We start from the raw sequence: 16,564 nt of genomic DNA, 5'->3' as shown, positions 1-16,564 counted from the left end.
CTGTGCACGATCTAACTTTTTACTCTCAAATGCAATTGGGCATCCCCTTTGCATAAGTACGGCCCCAATGGCCTCATTACTAGCGTCTGTTTCCACCCAAAACAAACGGCTCATTTGGATCGAACAATAGTCAAAATAGGTGCAGCTGCTCTACGGTCACCTTGAGCTTATCAAAGCTTTTCTGTTGGGCGTCCCCCCAACTAATGTTTTTTGTGTTTGACCGTAACTGGTCAGTCATCAACAGGACTGCGATCTTCGCGTAGTCCTTCACATATTGTCGGTAGAACCCCGACATGCCAAGAAAAATCTGCAGTTCCTCGAGATTCTTCGGCGCGGGCCATTTAAGAATAGCCTCTACTTTTTCTGGCTCCATCCGCGTACCATCGACGGATATAATATGGCCAAGGTAGTGAATTTCTGTTTCAAAAAATTCACATTTGCTCTTCTTTGCAAATAGTTTGTGCTCTCGCAACAATAACTCGAACACTAGACGCAAATGCTCTATGTGTTCTTTCTGTGTCTTACTGTACACAAGAATATCATCTAGGAAAACTACTACGAATTTTCCCAGATATGGACGTAAAATACTGTCCATCAACGTCATAAACGTCGCTGGAGCATTGGTTAGCCCAAATGGCATAACCAAAAACTCAAAATGCCCAAAACGGGTCCTAAATGCTGTCTTCGCAACATCTTCTGCTTTTATTCTAACCTGATGATACCCAGATCTCAGGTCTATTTTTGTAAAGTATCTCGATCCATAGAGTTGATCAAACAACTTATCCATGCGTGGCATTGGATACTTGTTCTTAATCATTATCTGATTAAGAGCCCTATAGTCTATGCACATCCGCATAGATCCGTCTTTCTTCTTTACCAGAAGAATAGGCGATGCCCACGGACTTGAACTAGGCCGAATGAAGCCTTTGTTCAAATATTCCGTCAATTTTTTTTCCACCTCCTGTGCCTCGGAGTGGCTTAATCTATAAGCAGGTTTGCTTATAGGTTTTGATCCTGGCATAACTTCGATGCCATGGTCTACTTCTCTAGATGGTGGTAAACCATCTGGTAAATCATCAGGAAAAACATCCTGAAATTCCTCTAATAAATTCATTAAAGTATCTACGTACTTTTTCTTTAATGTCTCATTCACCTTGGATTTTTTCTTGTTTGAATCACATGCATGCCAAATAGGGTTTTCAAACAGTGGGTCTCGTCCAAGGTTGTTTTGTTTTCCTTGTTTGTCTATGCAAACATTTATTGTTTCATCTACGGAAATAGAATTCAAAAGAGGGTAACAAGCATATACCTCTACTATATCTGGTCTCTGCGGACCGCTGTACACAGCTCCATGGAGGAAATAAGTGGTGTGGCAGGGACAGTACGGTCGCCCTGCAGGGTAATGACTCTTCCTCCGTGCTCAAACATAGCGTATTATGTAAGTAATTCCGAGCTAGACTAGGGCCCAAGCTATACAGCCACTCCTTGCCTAGATATACGTCTGCTCTGGCTAAGTGCATGACCTGAAAGTCAAGCGGAGCCTCGTAGTCCTGCATAGATAATGGGACCCCCAATACTACAGTATTCCATACCGTTTTGTCATATCCGTTGGCTAGGCCAACAGTATACTCATGATCACTCCGGGTCTCAGTCAACCCCAACTTCTTGACTAATGAGTAGTTCAAGAAGTTGTGGCTAGCTCCATCATCAATAAAAACTGTGACTCTACGGCCACCTATGGTGCCATACATGCGCACCATGTCATACGGACCTACAGTAGGCTGCTACATCGCTGGTGTCATTGAACAAGCATGATGCTCATCACAATGACACACTATCATCTCTCTGAACTCTGCGGAACTGAGAGGGAGTCTCTGCACTGTATGCAACTGCCTAGAAGATTTACCATCTTTTTTGGGCTCGTTGCCACTCGTGGTGGCTTTAGGCTTTGGACACTCAGCCTTCGTGTGCCCTACTTCATTGCAATTAAAGCAGCGATTTTCCTTTCGTGCTTTAATATACTACTTTTTCTTTTGGATTTCGGTGTCTCTTTTCTTCCTGGATGGTCGCGGTTTTTTAGACCAATGACCACCCTGTCCTTCCTAGTCCGTTCTATCCCCTTGTTTCTTACTGCGGAACCCTTTTCTTTTAAGGCCTGACCTCCTCTTTTCACTACCCTCGGCCCTGCTAGAACCACCACGCGCACTACGGCGCTTGATGTCATCAAATATCTGTGCATATTTAATTGCCTCTGCTAAGTCTTTAGGTTGTAAGGGCTCTACGTACTCAAGGTAATCATCTTTGAGGCCTCTCTTAAAGCCTCGCAATGTCTGGAATGCATCGATTCCCTTTACTTGAGTACTATCTCCCTGTAGTCTGAGATGTACTGAGTTAGGGATTTGTTCTCCATCGAGCACTTGTCCCATAACTCCCAGCTTCTCTCTGCCTCATTAACAGGCAAAAATTCTTTTCGAAACATCGTTTCAAATTTTGTCCAAGTGGCAGGGCGAGTTGTCAAACTCATCCACCACTTGTACGCTTTGCCGGTTAATGAGAGGCTAGCCTCTACGGGCTGTATCCGGCTAGCCTCTACGGGCTGTATCCGGCTAGGCTGCTATCGCAGCGCGTGCAAATCTGACCACTTCACTAGAAACATATTGACCGAGTCCTTGTTTCTCTCCTTCTCCTCGCTCGCCACCAAAACTAGGCGGCTTTAAGTCTTTTAATAACGACGAAGCTGTCGCTCTATGGACGGCCCCGCAGACGCATCGGCCTGTACTCCTACAACCACTGGTGAGGCTACGCTCACTCGTGCTGCAGGAGCTCGGCTACCACGAGGAGTCGGAGTACTAGCCGAGGCGGCTGTCATTGCATCTAACCGTGTGGAGATACTCTGTATCATCGTGTGACTAAATCAGCCTGGACTTTATCCATATTGTTTAGTTTGGCATTAAGATATTTAAACAGTCCACTAGAGAGCTCCGTCGTCTCTGTCAAGACATCAGCAGGGTCCAATAGGTCATAGTCGTCGTCGTCATAATCCAAGAGGTCCTCCTCGGTCCCCTCGGCGACGTCGATGTTCATGTCCTCTGGCTCGTCGGCCAGAAAGGGGTCATCTGCCAATGCGGCCACTGCAGGCTCGTTGGGTCCTAAGGCGGGGTCAATAGACAAGGAGGGCACTGGTGGATCACGCGTGATCGACGAGCGCACTCCGGACCGGATAACGGCTGGGCGTGTACGGCCGGACAATTCGGTCGGGGTCAAACCCGTGACCAAGGACAAGAGACCTGAAAAACCTAGAGAAGTAGAAGGCGGTGGGGACACACTACGCCTAGCAGACATCTTTAATTCTTACAAAAAACAATGTGAGAACTCGGAAATTACAAAAAAGAACGCTAAGTAAATGAGCAGTGGTGGAGAGAGAATAGTCACTCCCCTTTACGGTCGCTTGTCGATTTGTGTTGCGCTGCAAGCCTCTAGACAGCGCCGCTTCTCCGGGATGCTCCGATCCGAGAGAAAAAAAATGCCTACAACTCATAACAAAAATAAATTTTGTTCGGGAAGTTGTGCCTGGAACACTCGGATTATCCCTTGCCGGGATTATCCCTCCTCCCCAGCCGCCGCCGAGAGAGAGGATTTGTTTGAATTTATTTTATTTTTAATAAATTAAAAATAAACAATTAAAATACATAAAAAAATAAATGTTTTTTTTTCTTTTTTCCTCTCGTGGCTGTTTACTGCGCTGGTTCGGCCGGTTGCTCTGGTGGCCGCCGCTTGGCTGGCCACGCAGGTCTCGGGTATGGCCTAGCTGCCACGCAAGCCGGGTCTCTGGCCTGGCCGCCGCCGCCGCCGTAGCCATGTCTCACAGGCAAAGGAAGAGTTGGGCAAAATCTTACACTGGGTATCTAATCCCCTCTCGTACCACTTTACCAAAGCACTCACGGCAGGATCGGTTCAAGATATGATCCCCTTAGCCTCTCCATTGTATGCCAAGGTACCCTCACACATCACTAGTATGCTAGCAAGAGTAATGTGTGCGTACAATGTGTAGTGTTGGTGTAGATGAATGACACTTATAGGGTAGAGATGCTTACAATGAGTTTAGCATGAACTCATGCCACAATTTCATATCATTAACCCACTTAGCATGGACTCGTGCTTCCTTCCATTGTCCAAAGTAGCTCCCAAACAGCAGAACTACAACTCATGCAAAATATGAGCATATTACCATCAATTCTTCATGCATATAAGCCTAATAGCATTCCAAGGCATCAAATGAGTGTAGAAGCTTTGATGAATGCCCTCTCAACTCAATGAAACCACAATGGCATGTAGATGGCCATGAATGATCTCATAAGCATGTAAATGTTTTCAATATGTAATCCAAAGCATCTATGGTGCATCCATAATATGTATTGTCATTCAACACATCATCACTTATGCAATTGGAAACCCATAAGCTTGAAATTACATCCAATGATGCCACAAGAAGCCAAATCTTGTCCAAATTTCCAAAATGAAAGCCTATGTAAGCATGATGGCATCAACAATGCTTCCAATAGCCTCAATGAGTTTCCAATGACAAGAGGGAATGGCAATTTATGAGAAATTAGGGTTTCTTGAAGAAATCCCTAAATGCCATGGAAACTTACAAAAAAACAACCATGGAATCAAAGTCTGGCAATAGCTACTCACCAATGGCCCTTAAGTATCACCAATGCTCCTCTCTTTGTGTTGATTTGTGAAGCACTATTCTCTTGTTTTGTCCACTTCAAGAGAGCTCCATAACCACTAAGATCTGCAAGAAATACTTCAAATATGCTCCTTAAAGCTTGTACCATGGCAAGTGGTCGAGGAAAAAAACCCCCTACAGGGTTGGAAATCGCTGCCAGCTTCCTAGCAGGTTTGGAAGACATTCATACACACATAATGCTCCCAAATGTGCCTTGTAGCTTGTAGATTATGTGCATGATGATTATTGGACACTTTAGAAGCTTCAGATCACCATTTTTTGGGTTAAAAGAGGAAGATTTTTTTTAAAAAAAAAAATCCATAGCTCAAAACTACCTCAAAATGGTACTCTATGTGTTGCTAAGAATGTCGCCAACCAAATCCCCAAGGTTGTGTTTGCAAATGGCTACTGTGTGATGAACCCTAGCCATGGAAAACTTGAGGAAAAGTGGAAGGGAAGGTAAAAATGAGATTATAAATAAAACAACAATTAATCACTCCCACTTAGTTCAAATTTGGTCCACAACCTTTTAAAAATTTGGTATTGTGCTTAGATTTAATCAAATAACCATAGTCTGACAAAAAATGTGCAGAAAATAAATGGAACCATGGATCAAAACACAAGAGTTCTGATACCAATTGAAATGGAGTTCTGATCACTCCAATTGAAATGGAGTGATCATAAAGCTAAGATTTAAGATAATCACCATGGATTAATACAAGATTAAGGAAGTGATTTAGCCTTTCACCAAAGGATGGAAACAACCTTGCACAAGCCAAGGTATGAAAGCCACAAGGCTCTAAGAGTCGAGATGACCAAATATCATAATATGTCTAAAAGATACTATAGTGGTCCATGTGAGCCCCCTTTTATACTTAAGCCCATGACCATGGTCCTAGATCTAATCTTAAGTTGTTACTTCATTTTACAGCGTGTGTGCGCACACATGCTCACACACACATGCACACATGCATGCACGTACACATGCGCACATACACATGTACACACAAATATACATGCACATGCACACCCAAGCACACATGCACGCTTGTGTGTCTGTTATTGTAGACATGTATAAAGAAAGATACATATATGTATTATATGTGTAAACATAGGTTCTCATACCTAATTTTTACCAAAAAGGGAATTTAAGCATCATTGCATAAATACGATAATTTTTCTCAAAAGTAACCAAGCCACAAAAAGGTACATTGAGTCCCAAATGGGTATTTACAAAAAGTATCCCTTTTTTACTATTTCATCATATTATTATTCATGTGAGCACATGAGATCACAACCTATATACAAAGTGATTATATGCAATGATGTGGAGTTTATGGATGCACTTATAGTGGTGGTTATTTATCTTAAGCTATGACCTTGGACACAATTTGTGGTTCGAGTCAAGGCAAGGAAGCAAGGAAGATTATGCTATCAAGTTGGCTGAAGGTCACATGGTAGAGAAAAGAGGTCCAAAAGTAAATGTTTACTTCCACATTCATGGATATGGATATGCTTGGTTTGGTATTCATTGTAAATCAACATTCATAATTCATCATATGTGTTACTTGTAAGGGTTTAGAGAAGCTTGGATAAAGAGGAAAAAATTGGACAAAGTTTTATGTGAAGTAAAAAATTCAACATATTTCTAATTCATAATACCTTTTATTGGCAGGTGATATTTCACTAGAATGTGCCTAGTGTTGCTAGTACAACCTTTCACTTTTTTCTTTATCATGTGATATTAATAAGAGGTTACCAAGAGGGTGGAATCATATGCCATGATTGTTATTAACTTTTCAAATGCCAATATCCAATTTATTGATAGGCTTGAGAAAGAAGAGACTAAGCTCTTACTTGTGATTTGTTATCTTTATAGGCATGAAGGTGGACAATGAAAATGACTCATCCATAATACTTACAATGAAGCATTTTGAGCAAGTTAGTGGAGCAATGTATTATCCACAAATTGATGGGAAAGTTGAAGTAAAAAATCATTTGGAAACATGAAAAGTTGTGTATTGAAAGGCATGACATAGTGATAGACACATCCTTAACTCAAGCTATTTTCAAGGTAAATTTAAATTTTTGAACACTATAAAACAATGAGTTGTTTGATTCTAACACTTATGAGTTAAAGATTGATTTTAATTTTGGTCTCTCTAGAATTAATAAAAGCATTCCCATCCAAAAAATATTTTTGCTATTTTTGTTGGAATTTAGTAGTGAGGTGATAAAGTCCATGCCATTTCTAATAATGGACAAAGTAACTCAAGTAAATTCTTTGGAGGACCTTCAAAATTTACAAGTAGGTAATAGCTAAGGAAATACGTGAGAAAGGGAGACAAAATACGTGTGTAGAGGGTGATTGCAATGATCCATCTTAGGAAGCCAAAGACTTAACATTGTGCCTTGCTGAACTTTGGGGGAAAGGTTATCCATGTGTGTGTATATGGTGTTCAGGGTAGAGAACACTTGAGCCTTGCAAGATAAGGAGAAGGAGGGAAGAATGCAAGGGTCTTACCAATTTGCACCTCAAGACACTCTTGGTAAAGTAACTCTCTCTTGTGGAGAGCTAGGGTCCTCATCCGTGCCTCGTTTGTTGTCACCACAAAGGAGCTTTGCAAGTGGGTAGAGAGAGAGAGAGAGAGAGATATATGAAAGCTCAACCGATGCCATGGTGAGTGAAATCATGAGAGAGAAGACAAGAGAAGGAGAAAGGGAGAAGAGAGCATATATCAACACCATCACTCACCCACGCAATCCCTAAGAATGCATGCAACAAGGAAGAAGAGAAGAGCATATCAACAATTTTGATCACAAGTGTAAGAAGACTCAAACTCTATTGTGAAAATGGGATTATGTCTTTCCTCACTAGTCAAAATGTATTATATACAATACTTGTTTGTGTAATGCCCAGTTGGCCAAGTAATGTCCGAGCCCCAATGAGCTAGTCTAGGTAAATTTCCTAGTCTAAATGTACATCACCGACATTACACAAGTCGTAAGCTTGATGTTTGACTAGCTTTAGGCATTACACAAGTTTTAAGCTTGGAGATTTCCCATAATTGTTTTACATAAAGTGCATCGTGCGATGCAAAATATAGCTTAAAGAAGTTGTCGCATGTTTTGAAGTAATGTGAACTAATGTGGGTAACATATGCCCACATGCACATATGGAGATGCACGTACGCATGCATGCGCCCACACATGCACATGTGCATATATACACACATATGCATGCATACACATGTATACACATATACACACATATGCATACATGTACATGCACATATGTATACATGCAAGAATATAAATGCACACACAAAAATGTACATGTGTTACATGGACACGTATATGTGCACATGTGCATGCATGCAGACACATGCACATATACACACGCACGTGTTACATGGACACGTATATGTGCACATGTGCATGCATGCAGACACATGCACATATACACACGCACGTGCACACATGCACACATTCGTGTTTGCACGTCCCCTATCCATTGGGACCTAGAAATGTTTTTGGAGTTTTAACATGAAATTTTAACATGAAATAGAGAGTAGAGTGGTTAATTTGTGAGACCATATATGCAACATTCATGTTTAACACATCTCTTATCCATTTGGGCCATGTTTTTGGACTTTTTAACATGATGTAGAATAGAGAGGCTAATTTGTGAGATCATATACGCAACATTCACCCCCTAGCTTTATTTAAAGAAGAAATATAGTCCTCTTTTCTACTCAACATAGGATTCCCATTGGCAATATCTATGGAAATCTCATAAGTAGAGCATAGGGGCATAGTATGCAAGACATTGACCACTTACTTCATTTACAAAACATATATATGCTTCTCCTCACTAATGGGATCTGTAGTTGTGTTGAAAAGTGATCTTAAGTTGGGGCCATTTCACATGCTCCTTTGCCATTACATGTTGGGCATGAATTGGGTCACTTTGTTAACCTTTTTGCAAGATTAAAAATTTAAGTAGTCTAAATCAATACAAAGAGGGTCTTACAAATGTGGAGATATAATATTCAATTGGATATTTTATGTTTTAGAAGGTTATTGATGCTTTACCATAAAAAATGGTAGCGATCATATGTCATGTCTATGCTATCAAAGGTAGCCACAAGTTGCCATCAAAAGTATGACAAATGTTGATGATATATCATGTCTATAATATCAAAGATGCCACTTTAACCACAAGAGCCACATGGTATGTGAAGTTAGCACATGAAGCTTAAGTATGTGGGAGTAAACAAACAACAAGATGCACTTTGGGAAAAGGGACTACTCTTAAGTAATTTTTATGGCAACCTTTTTGTGATGAATGTGCTTAGATAAGAACCAATTAACATGGTTCCTCTATAAGTCAGCATGAATCATCTATAATAATGAGTTAATATGTATCCTCTATAAGTTAACATGGATCCTCTATAATAATGAGTTAACATGGATCGATCCTCTATAATTAAAATGGTTTAATAACATAAGAAGCTATTTTTATGACACCCTAAAAAAAAAACAAATGTGCTCAGGTAATAATGAGTTAACATGGATCCTTTATAATTTGATAAGTTTATTGATAAATTCAACTCATAATTAGTTAAACGAGGAAAATAAATAAATTTATACACTTTATTTTGGTGGGTGGGGATTTTGATGTGGAGAGGGAGGCATGATGATTATGGACTTCTCCCAATGTTTTGAATGGCATTGTGAAAATATGGCCAACATTCAAGAGAGAACAAGCAAATGTTTTGCTCCAAACCATTCCAAAGTTGCTAAAAAAGTGGGGGCTACATGTATAAAAAAATCATGAAATATTGAAGGGTGAAGAAAACAAAGAAAGAGGGAAAGAGATCTGGTGGGGAGCCTTCAAAAAGTGAACACAATAATAATTACTACACCTAGATTTAATAAGAATGAGGTTTTTATAATGGCAACATATAAAATGCTAGAATTGCTTTCAAAACATTGAAAAGATGGATTGGAACGTTTGAATGGTACCCTTGGTTTCATGTTCTTGATTTTTTATTCAAGGATTGTTATAAATTTTTGGAAAATTAGTGTTGGGAAACATATATACTACAAATACACCAAACACCATGTAGTGCAATGGATGGTACTACTCGATAATCTTGAAAACAAAATATGTGAAACATGCAATGTGTGAGGGCATCTCAATCAAAGCATCTCAACATGAAAGTTTATGAAGGTACAGGGTTAATAGTTTCAAAATTATTTCTTTGATAAAACCAGATGATATTTATAAGAGATTAATACACGATCTTTCATTATATATGAGATTATAGCCCTAAACATGTAAGGGTTATGACATTAAACTAAGAAATCAATGTCAATTGTTGAAAAATCATAAGCTTTTTTAAACTTATTCCATTGCATATCTCTTTTTAGGGACGTATGACACCACCCTGCCGGGTAGTCAAGATCAGCCTCTATAACCACCTCGTTCTCATATATTGTGTGTAAGCTCTAAATTGGGCTTGTTCATGTATGGTCGAAATCCATGAAAAATGGTGCAATTTTTAACACCAAATTGCTACCAATAGTTGGGTTCATTTTCTTGCTAGCTCTCAACCAACATCAAATGAGTATTTTCCCTAGGTTGTTTTTTGGCAGTTGGAGATACAACCCAATAAGGCACTTTAACAAAGATTTTGGAATGACCTAATTCCAGCATTTCCTAGAGCCACGATAATCACAAGACAAATAGAGGGGTTGAAGTATAGCTTAAAGCCTCTCAAGAGTGAATAGGTCCATTATTGATAAGCCCTAGAGTATACTAAAGAGCATACAACTCTTATTGTGTATGCTTGAATGTTAATAAGCATTGAAGTGTATGTGGGGGTGGGGGTTGGTGCCAATAAAGATTTATGTGGCAAGTTGTCGAATTATGTCAATGGATTCCTGAGAGTGAAGACATGCTATCATTCATGTGCTCCCCCTTTAACACATATATTGCCCAATGCCTAGTGCCATGTCACAATAAGGTTATTACAAATTGCACCAAAAGAAGGGAGGTCTTGTTAGCAAGGTTAGTCACGCCACAAATAGAATGACTAGGTAGACTGAAGGATTTCTAACAAATCGACCTTTTACATACTTGAGGGGCTTGTACAATTAACTTGCAAAGGAAGCTTCCTAACGGAGCTTCCTAAGTAAGATACGATAAGTGTCGAGGATGATTTTGCTATTTTCGTAAAAAAATAACGTAAAATGTGAAAAAATGGGCACTAAACCAAATGTGAAAAAAAAGAACAAAGGCTCGTCAAAATCATATATATTTATTTATTAGGAACTCAAAATCTAGCAGACGAGCCTTGAGGATTCATCTTCTCCTTCCCTTCGAGAAGAATTGATGTTTGTTCTTACTAGGCTGCAACTTCCCTTCCCGTAGCATAGCACAGTGCCTTGGCTTGCAAGGTCGCGTCGGTTTGATTGAAGGAGAAGGGCATACTGCACAATGTGGATGGTTGCATTTCATCTGGCGACGCGATGAGATGCGGGAAAGCGGCTGAGATTCCTTGATAGGATCTTGGAGTAGTGAGAATAGAAAGGAGAAGATATCAAAGATGAGAGGCAGCAGAAGCTTGTATCAGAGCGTGCCCCTGTCACCGCCAGAGGGTGTGCTGGAGGAGGAGGAGGAGGAGGAGGAGGAGGAGGAGCAAAAACAACAGGGGTGGGGGGAGGCCTCGAATCTGTACATGACGGTAAAGATGGTAGATCTGTACGAGTTCGTCTTGGAGGGCACGGTGGAGGACGCGCAGGCCCTCAATCAGGTAAGGGAGAGGGTGAGGGAGCAGGGGCGGGTTTGGTGGAGCCTGGAAGCCTCCAAGGGGGCTGGATGGTACCTGCAGCCGGAGATCTCCTCCCTTGCACCCTCTACCACCACCACCACCACCACCACCACCACTACCACCAACACCCACAATCACAACCACAGCAAGCTTCTCGTTCCCTCCGTCTCCGTCTCCATCGCTACTGTCACCAACACCCTGCTCCTCAAGAAGCTAATCAGAAAGGGTATCCCCCCCACCCTCCGTCCCAAAGTGTGGCTCGCTGTATCAGGGGCTGCCAAGAAGCGATCCACTGTTCCGGAGAGCTACTTCACAGATCTTTGCCTGGCTGCCCATGGCAGAACCACTGCTGCCACCAAGCAAATTGACCATGTAAGTACCTGGGCATTATGCTGCAACGTTGCTCTGGGTCCGTTTTGAATCACAACCAATTGACTCTGCTCTCATCTATCTGGTAGGATCTGGCACGAACCTTCCCATCTCACCCATGGTTAGATTCTGTAGAAGGCCAGGCAGCACTTCGCCGTGTCCTTGTTGCATATTCTTTTCGAGACTCTCATGTTGGATATTGCCAAGTAAGCATTGTCCATTCCTCTGCATTCTGATTGGTGCCCAGTTTCAAAAAGAATAGTTTCAGGTTCTTATCCATACATTTTGAAGGCTTTCCAGCAATTTTATTGCAGGGCATGAATTTCGTGGCTGGGCTTCTGCTACTTGTCATGAAGACAGAGGAAGAAGCTTTCTGGATGTTGGCTGTGCTTCTGGAGAATGTTTTGTTTCAAGACTGCTATACCAATGACCTTTCTGGGTCGCATGTAGAGCAGAGGGTTTTTAAGGACCTTCTTGATAAAAAGTGCCCAAGGTACAGGAATTTTGGCACGGCCCTTTTTTAAGATTTTTGATCTATATGCACTTATCAAAGGGGCTTGCTGTTTTTATAGGCTGGCCGCTCATCTAGAGCTGATAGGATTTGATGTTTCCCTAGTAATAACTGAGTGGTTCCTGTGCCTTTTTGCCAAGAGCTTACCTTCAGAGGTAAAAAAAGCCATACAATTTTGTCTTATCTTTCTTTCAAAACCTAGTCTCTGTGCTTGTCTAACATGTAAGATTGGATTCAAAGTTCATTGTAATATTTGGTATATACAAGGTGCCCTTTCTGCTAATGACGATCAAATACTCGGTTGCAGACAACAATGCGAGTGTGGGATGTTCTTTTCAATGAGGGTGCCAAGGTCTTGTTTAGAGTAGCCCTTGCACTTTTCAAGGTAAGACAAGTATCTGTTTACTTCATTGAAGACCTTTGGAACCCTTGTTATTACGATTTTAGCTATGTTCTTCTTCTTCTTCATTTTTCTGGTTATGGGACTGACTTTGCATGCCTTTGCACCTTTCTCAGTCTGTCCTATGATCTAATTACACTTACTCTACTTGGTTGTAGCTCTAAAGTGAGCCACCAAATGTGCCCAAAATTCATCTTTGCACGATTTCTGTATACCTGTGGTTACATACATTGTAACCTTTTTGATATACTAGGAATATATTGAAAATACAGCTCTCTCTCTCTCTCTCTCTCTCTCTCTTCTCTTCATCTCTTCTTTGCATTTTTTTTTCCGGGAAAAAGATCCTTCTATTAGTTAATTAAAAAACAGCCACAATGGGCTAGATACAACCTTGTAGGGCTAGATACAAACTCGCCTCATGTATGGGGCGGGAATCAAATGATCATAAGGGAAGAGACACTTCTCCTTTGGCTGGCCGCTTTGTGAGGAGAAGGCTATCTCATGGGGGGGGGGAGGGGGGGGAAGGATGCCAAGTGGGGTCACCACCTTGATCTGTGAGGAAAGGGCTAGGCCTCCAGAGTCTCAAGAAAGCTTCCCGCCGCTTTTGCATGCAGTCAAAACCTCCCTGTAACTTCCCCTACTGACCGTGGAGGGTATCACATCTCTCTCTCTCTCTCTCCCTCTCTCTCTCTCTCTCTCTCTCTTTCTCTCTCCCCTACACACACTCACCATGGCTATCCCCCATCCACCATAGCCCTTCAACAGACCCTAATCTTTTTGTGCACATGCTCCATTCTGGTACCATGAGTGCTAACAACTGAGGCTCACATTTTTGAGCAAGGATTGGATGATTCCGAGGACGAAATGGCGCAACACATTGAAGCAAGGTTCTTTGCTGCCTTGGAGTGTCGCTCCCGATCTGACAATCGTCATTGTGAGCTTGCACTTAGCTGATAGGAGAGATGCCACATGCATTGCTGACGGTCTCCCTCCTCCACCGAACTCTTCGGGTAGCTCTCATTCACCATCACTAGCTCAACGCTGGGTACTACCCCTCGTACTGAGTGGTTGAAGCTTTTGAAGCCTCCCAAGTTCAACGGGGGAATGACAAAAAAGTCATCACACCAACTAGATCCATGAGATGGCTACCATGCTGGTGATAAGAGGTGTTTTTAAGCTCCATTTGTTGCGTATGACGTTGATAGGTGTTGCCCTTTTGTGGTGGGAAGAGCACCTTCGGCACCACTCCGTTATTTGTTGATGCAAGGCGACTAGTCTTGAAGAGTTTGTTCTTGTAGATTGCGTGTGTGATTTTAAGAAGTAATGGGAGCACTTTTCATAGAAACATGGCAAATTGATAATGTAAGGTCTCTTCAGACCACGCCCAAGGATTATCTGGCCTAGAAATGAAACCCTAACAAGGTTTCATAGACCCGACATCGTCGTACACATCGCATGACCATGATGGATTGTGGCAAGCGACTCACCACCCAATTGTAGGTTCAGTGCGTGAAACCACCCTTGACCCTGAGGTCTAATTGCTATGTGTGCTTGGGACCAACAGTCCCAACCTAGCGTTCCATACCACTAGGTCAAACTTCCCACCTTGTAGCTCCATGGCCACGAGATCTTGCATGCTTCCTTGGTAGCCCCAGGCCATCACGTGACTACTTGACCTTTGGTGTCCAGTAAGTGATCCCAAGGTCACTTTTATAGTAATAATTGGCCCTTTCTTTAGTTATTAGCTTTCCTACTTTATTTATAAGCTTTTAGCCATTATTAGCCCTAGGCTATTAATTATAAGCTCATAGCCAATAATCTAGATCTCTTTTTGCTAGCGCCCTTAGCCTACGTGTGAACCCTCCAGGTCCCCATGCCCCAGCTAAGTCTCAATTGTAACTATTTGGCCCTCCTAGCTCTATTTCACATGATGGAACCCTTGCCCGGACACCATACAAGTAGAAGAAGGCATGGGGATAGGGACCGTAAGGTTTGCTTTTGAAAAAGCAACATTTTTTTTGTGTGTCAAAAAGCAAGAAAAAGCAAAAAGTCAAACTGGGTTGACTGCGAGCCAGGGGCACCATTGGCAAGAGGAGACTGAGCCAGATCATTGGAAAATACATAATGCCTTCCATGTCAGCTTATTGAAGCCATATATAGGACTACCCCCCCCCCCCCTAGAGGAACTTGTTTTGAAGGATCCACCAAAACTGGATCTTGCAGTCGGAATAGATTGTATTCCATTCCGTGAGAAAAAGAGGAAAGACAGTGGTCGGGAAATTCTTCTTGAAGTTTAAGAACTATTCGCCTATGGATGCGAAATGGTTTGGATGCCAGGCCTATGTGCTAGGGTTTTGAGAGTAGAATGTTAGGATTCGGAGTCTTGTATGTGCGTATCCGTCGACATATGCAGTCATTTTTTACCCTTGCAAAGAACAATGTTCTTTTAAAGATTTTGTGAAATCGTTTTGTAAATGACTGTATGTCATCAGCAGCTTTGAATGACATATGCAAAGTTTTTGGAACAGATGAAAGAAGAGGAACTGTTGGTGACTCAGCAAATATGCGAGGTTATCAGCATTTTCCAATCGGCAACACGTCATTTATTTGATCCCGATTCTCTATTAAAGGTTCAATATTCAAAGCTTCTCACTTTTTTGACTTGCATTTCTGTTGAGTTCTGTGCTGACTTTGATACTTAAGACAGGTGGCATTTGAGAAACTTGGGTCTATGACAACCCATACTATTGCCAAACACCGCTCAAGGCAACAAGTAGCTGTCATGGAAGAGCTAGAACAGAGGGTGAGAAGGTTAAACACATCATCTTCACAGGGACGGAGAGATATTCTATGAGTTGATCTTGAATTCAGTGCGCCATCTTCAAGTGCATTATCCACATAAAGAACTGTAAATAAGAAAGTGGAATTGAATGCCTGGGTTTGGTCTATAAAAACAGTGGTGAGGTGCAATCAGTTCATTTTGTTTGTATGGGTTTGGTTTTACTTGGAGGATAACCCTTGCAGATTTGATCCAAGACCATGACTCAATGTGATGTATTATTGTTAAACCTATCTTCTTCAGAGCAGAAAATTTTGCAATTCACTTTATTTTCTTGTCTCAACATGTATCTCCCTGTGATATTAGGTTAAAGCTTGTGGCAGAAAGTCCCTTCGCTTAGTTTGAGTACATCTCATGCCACTTGTGCACTTGATGTAGAAGCCTAGCATTGGTATGACTGGAATTGCCAACTTAGTAGTGAAGTAGAGGTTCTAACTTTCTTTCCTATGTTTTGGCTTCTTTTTCTTGGCGGGCTTCCCCTCTTCTTGGAACTTTTCCATGTCTTCTATGCATATCCTCTCTTGCTACTGTACCTTCATTGCAAAAGTGGATCTTTTTTGTTTCAGAAGGTAGTTTGAGGGGTTCTGGCTTGTCACTTCGAAGAGGCATCCAGTATTGAATAAAGAAACTTTGAAATTTGTCAGGCCTACGACTGTGCTGTTTGCCAAAGGGTGGCAGCTTGGCATTGCTTACAGGAGCTGTAAGATGGGATTCTTTCTATCCAAACTGGTGCCATTTGCTACTGTGCATGTACGTGCGTGTGTTAATCTTTTTACATATCTAAGAAGGTGCCATATCTTTATGGCTGAACCTGCATCTACTCTTGGGCAGTGATGACATGAGTGGGAGTGTCATAGCATGCAGACTTTGCTAT

General features: G+C 41.6%; 1 protein-coding gene across 2 annotated transcripts; it reads left to right on the top strand.

Moving 5' to 3' along the window:
• Positions 1-11,082: 11,082 nt before the first annotated feature.
• LOC147611826 (uncharacterized) lies at positions 11,083-15,973 on the top strand. 2 transcript variants are annotated; one of them, XM_086783668.1, is made up of 7 exons: positions 11,083-11,943; positions 12,030-12,146; positions 12,255-12,433; positions 12,513-12,606; positions 12,759-12,836; positions 15,380-15,481; positions 15,559-15,973. In XM_086783668.1, the coding sequence occupies exons 1-7, from the start codon at positions 11,347-11,349 to the stop codon at positions 15,703-15,705; spliced, it is 1,314 nt and encodes a 437-aa protein (XP_086639794.1). In that variant the 5' UTR covers positions 11,083-11,346; the 3' UTR covers positions 15,706-15,973. The 2 variants fall into 2 exon arrangements, with proteins under 2 accessions (XP_086639794.1, XP_086639795.1); XM_086783669.1 differs by having other exon boundaries at positions 15,555-15,701.
• Positions 15,974-16,564: the final 591 nt, after the last annotated feature.

The sequence above is a fragment of the Cibotium barometz genome, chromosome 46 (assembly GCF_041138505.1).
Source record: "Cibotium barometz isolate CiBa-2024 chromosome 46, ASM4113850v1, whole genome shotgun sequence".
Classification (NCBI taxonomy): domain Eukaryota; kingdom Viridiplantae; phylum Streptophyta; class Polypodiopsida; order Cyatheales; family Cibotiaceae; genus Cibotium; species Cibotium barometz.
The sequence above is the reverse complement of the archived record's forward strand: the minus strand, read 5'-3'. Positions and strand labels throughout refer to the sequence as shown.

What these genes read in the sequence shown, in the direction of transcription:
- LOC147611826 (XM_086783668.1), top strand. Translation starts at nt 11,347, where the DNA reads ATGAGAGGCAGCAGAAGCTTGTATCAGAGCGTGCCCCTGTCACCGCCA. An exon ending in CCACCAAGCAAATTGACCAT is followed by an intron (nt 11,944 to 12,029) that starts GTAAGTACCTGG and finishes TCTATCTGGTAG; the next exon opens with GATCTGGCACGAACCTTCCC. An exon ending in CCAAGAGCTTACCTTCAGAG is followed by an intron (nt 12,607 to 12,758) that starts GTAAAAAAAGCC and finishes ACTCGGTTGCAG; the next exon opens with ACAACAATGCGAGTGTGGGA.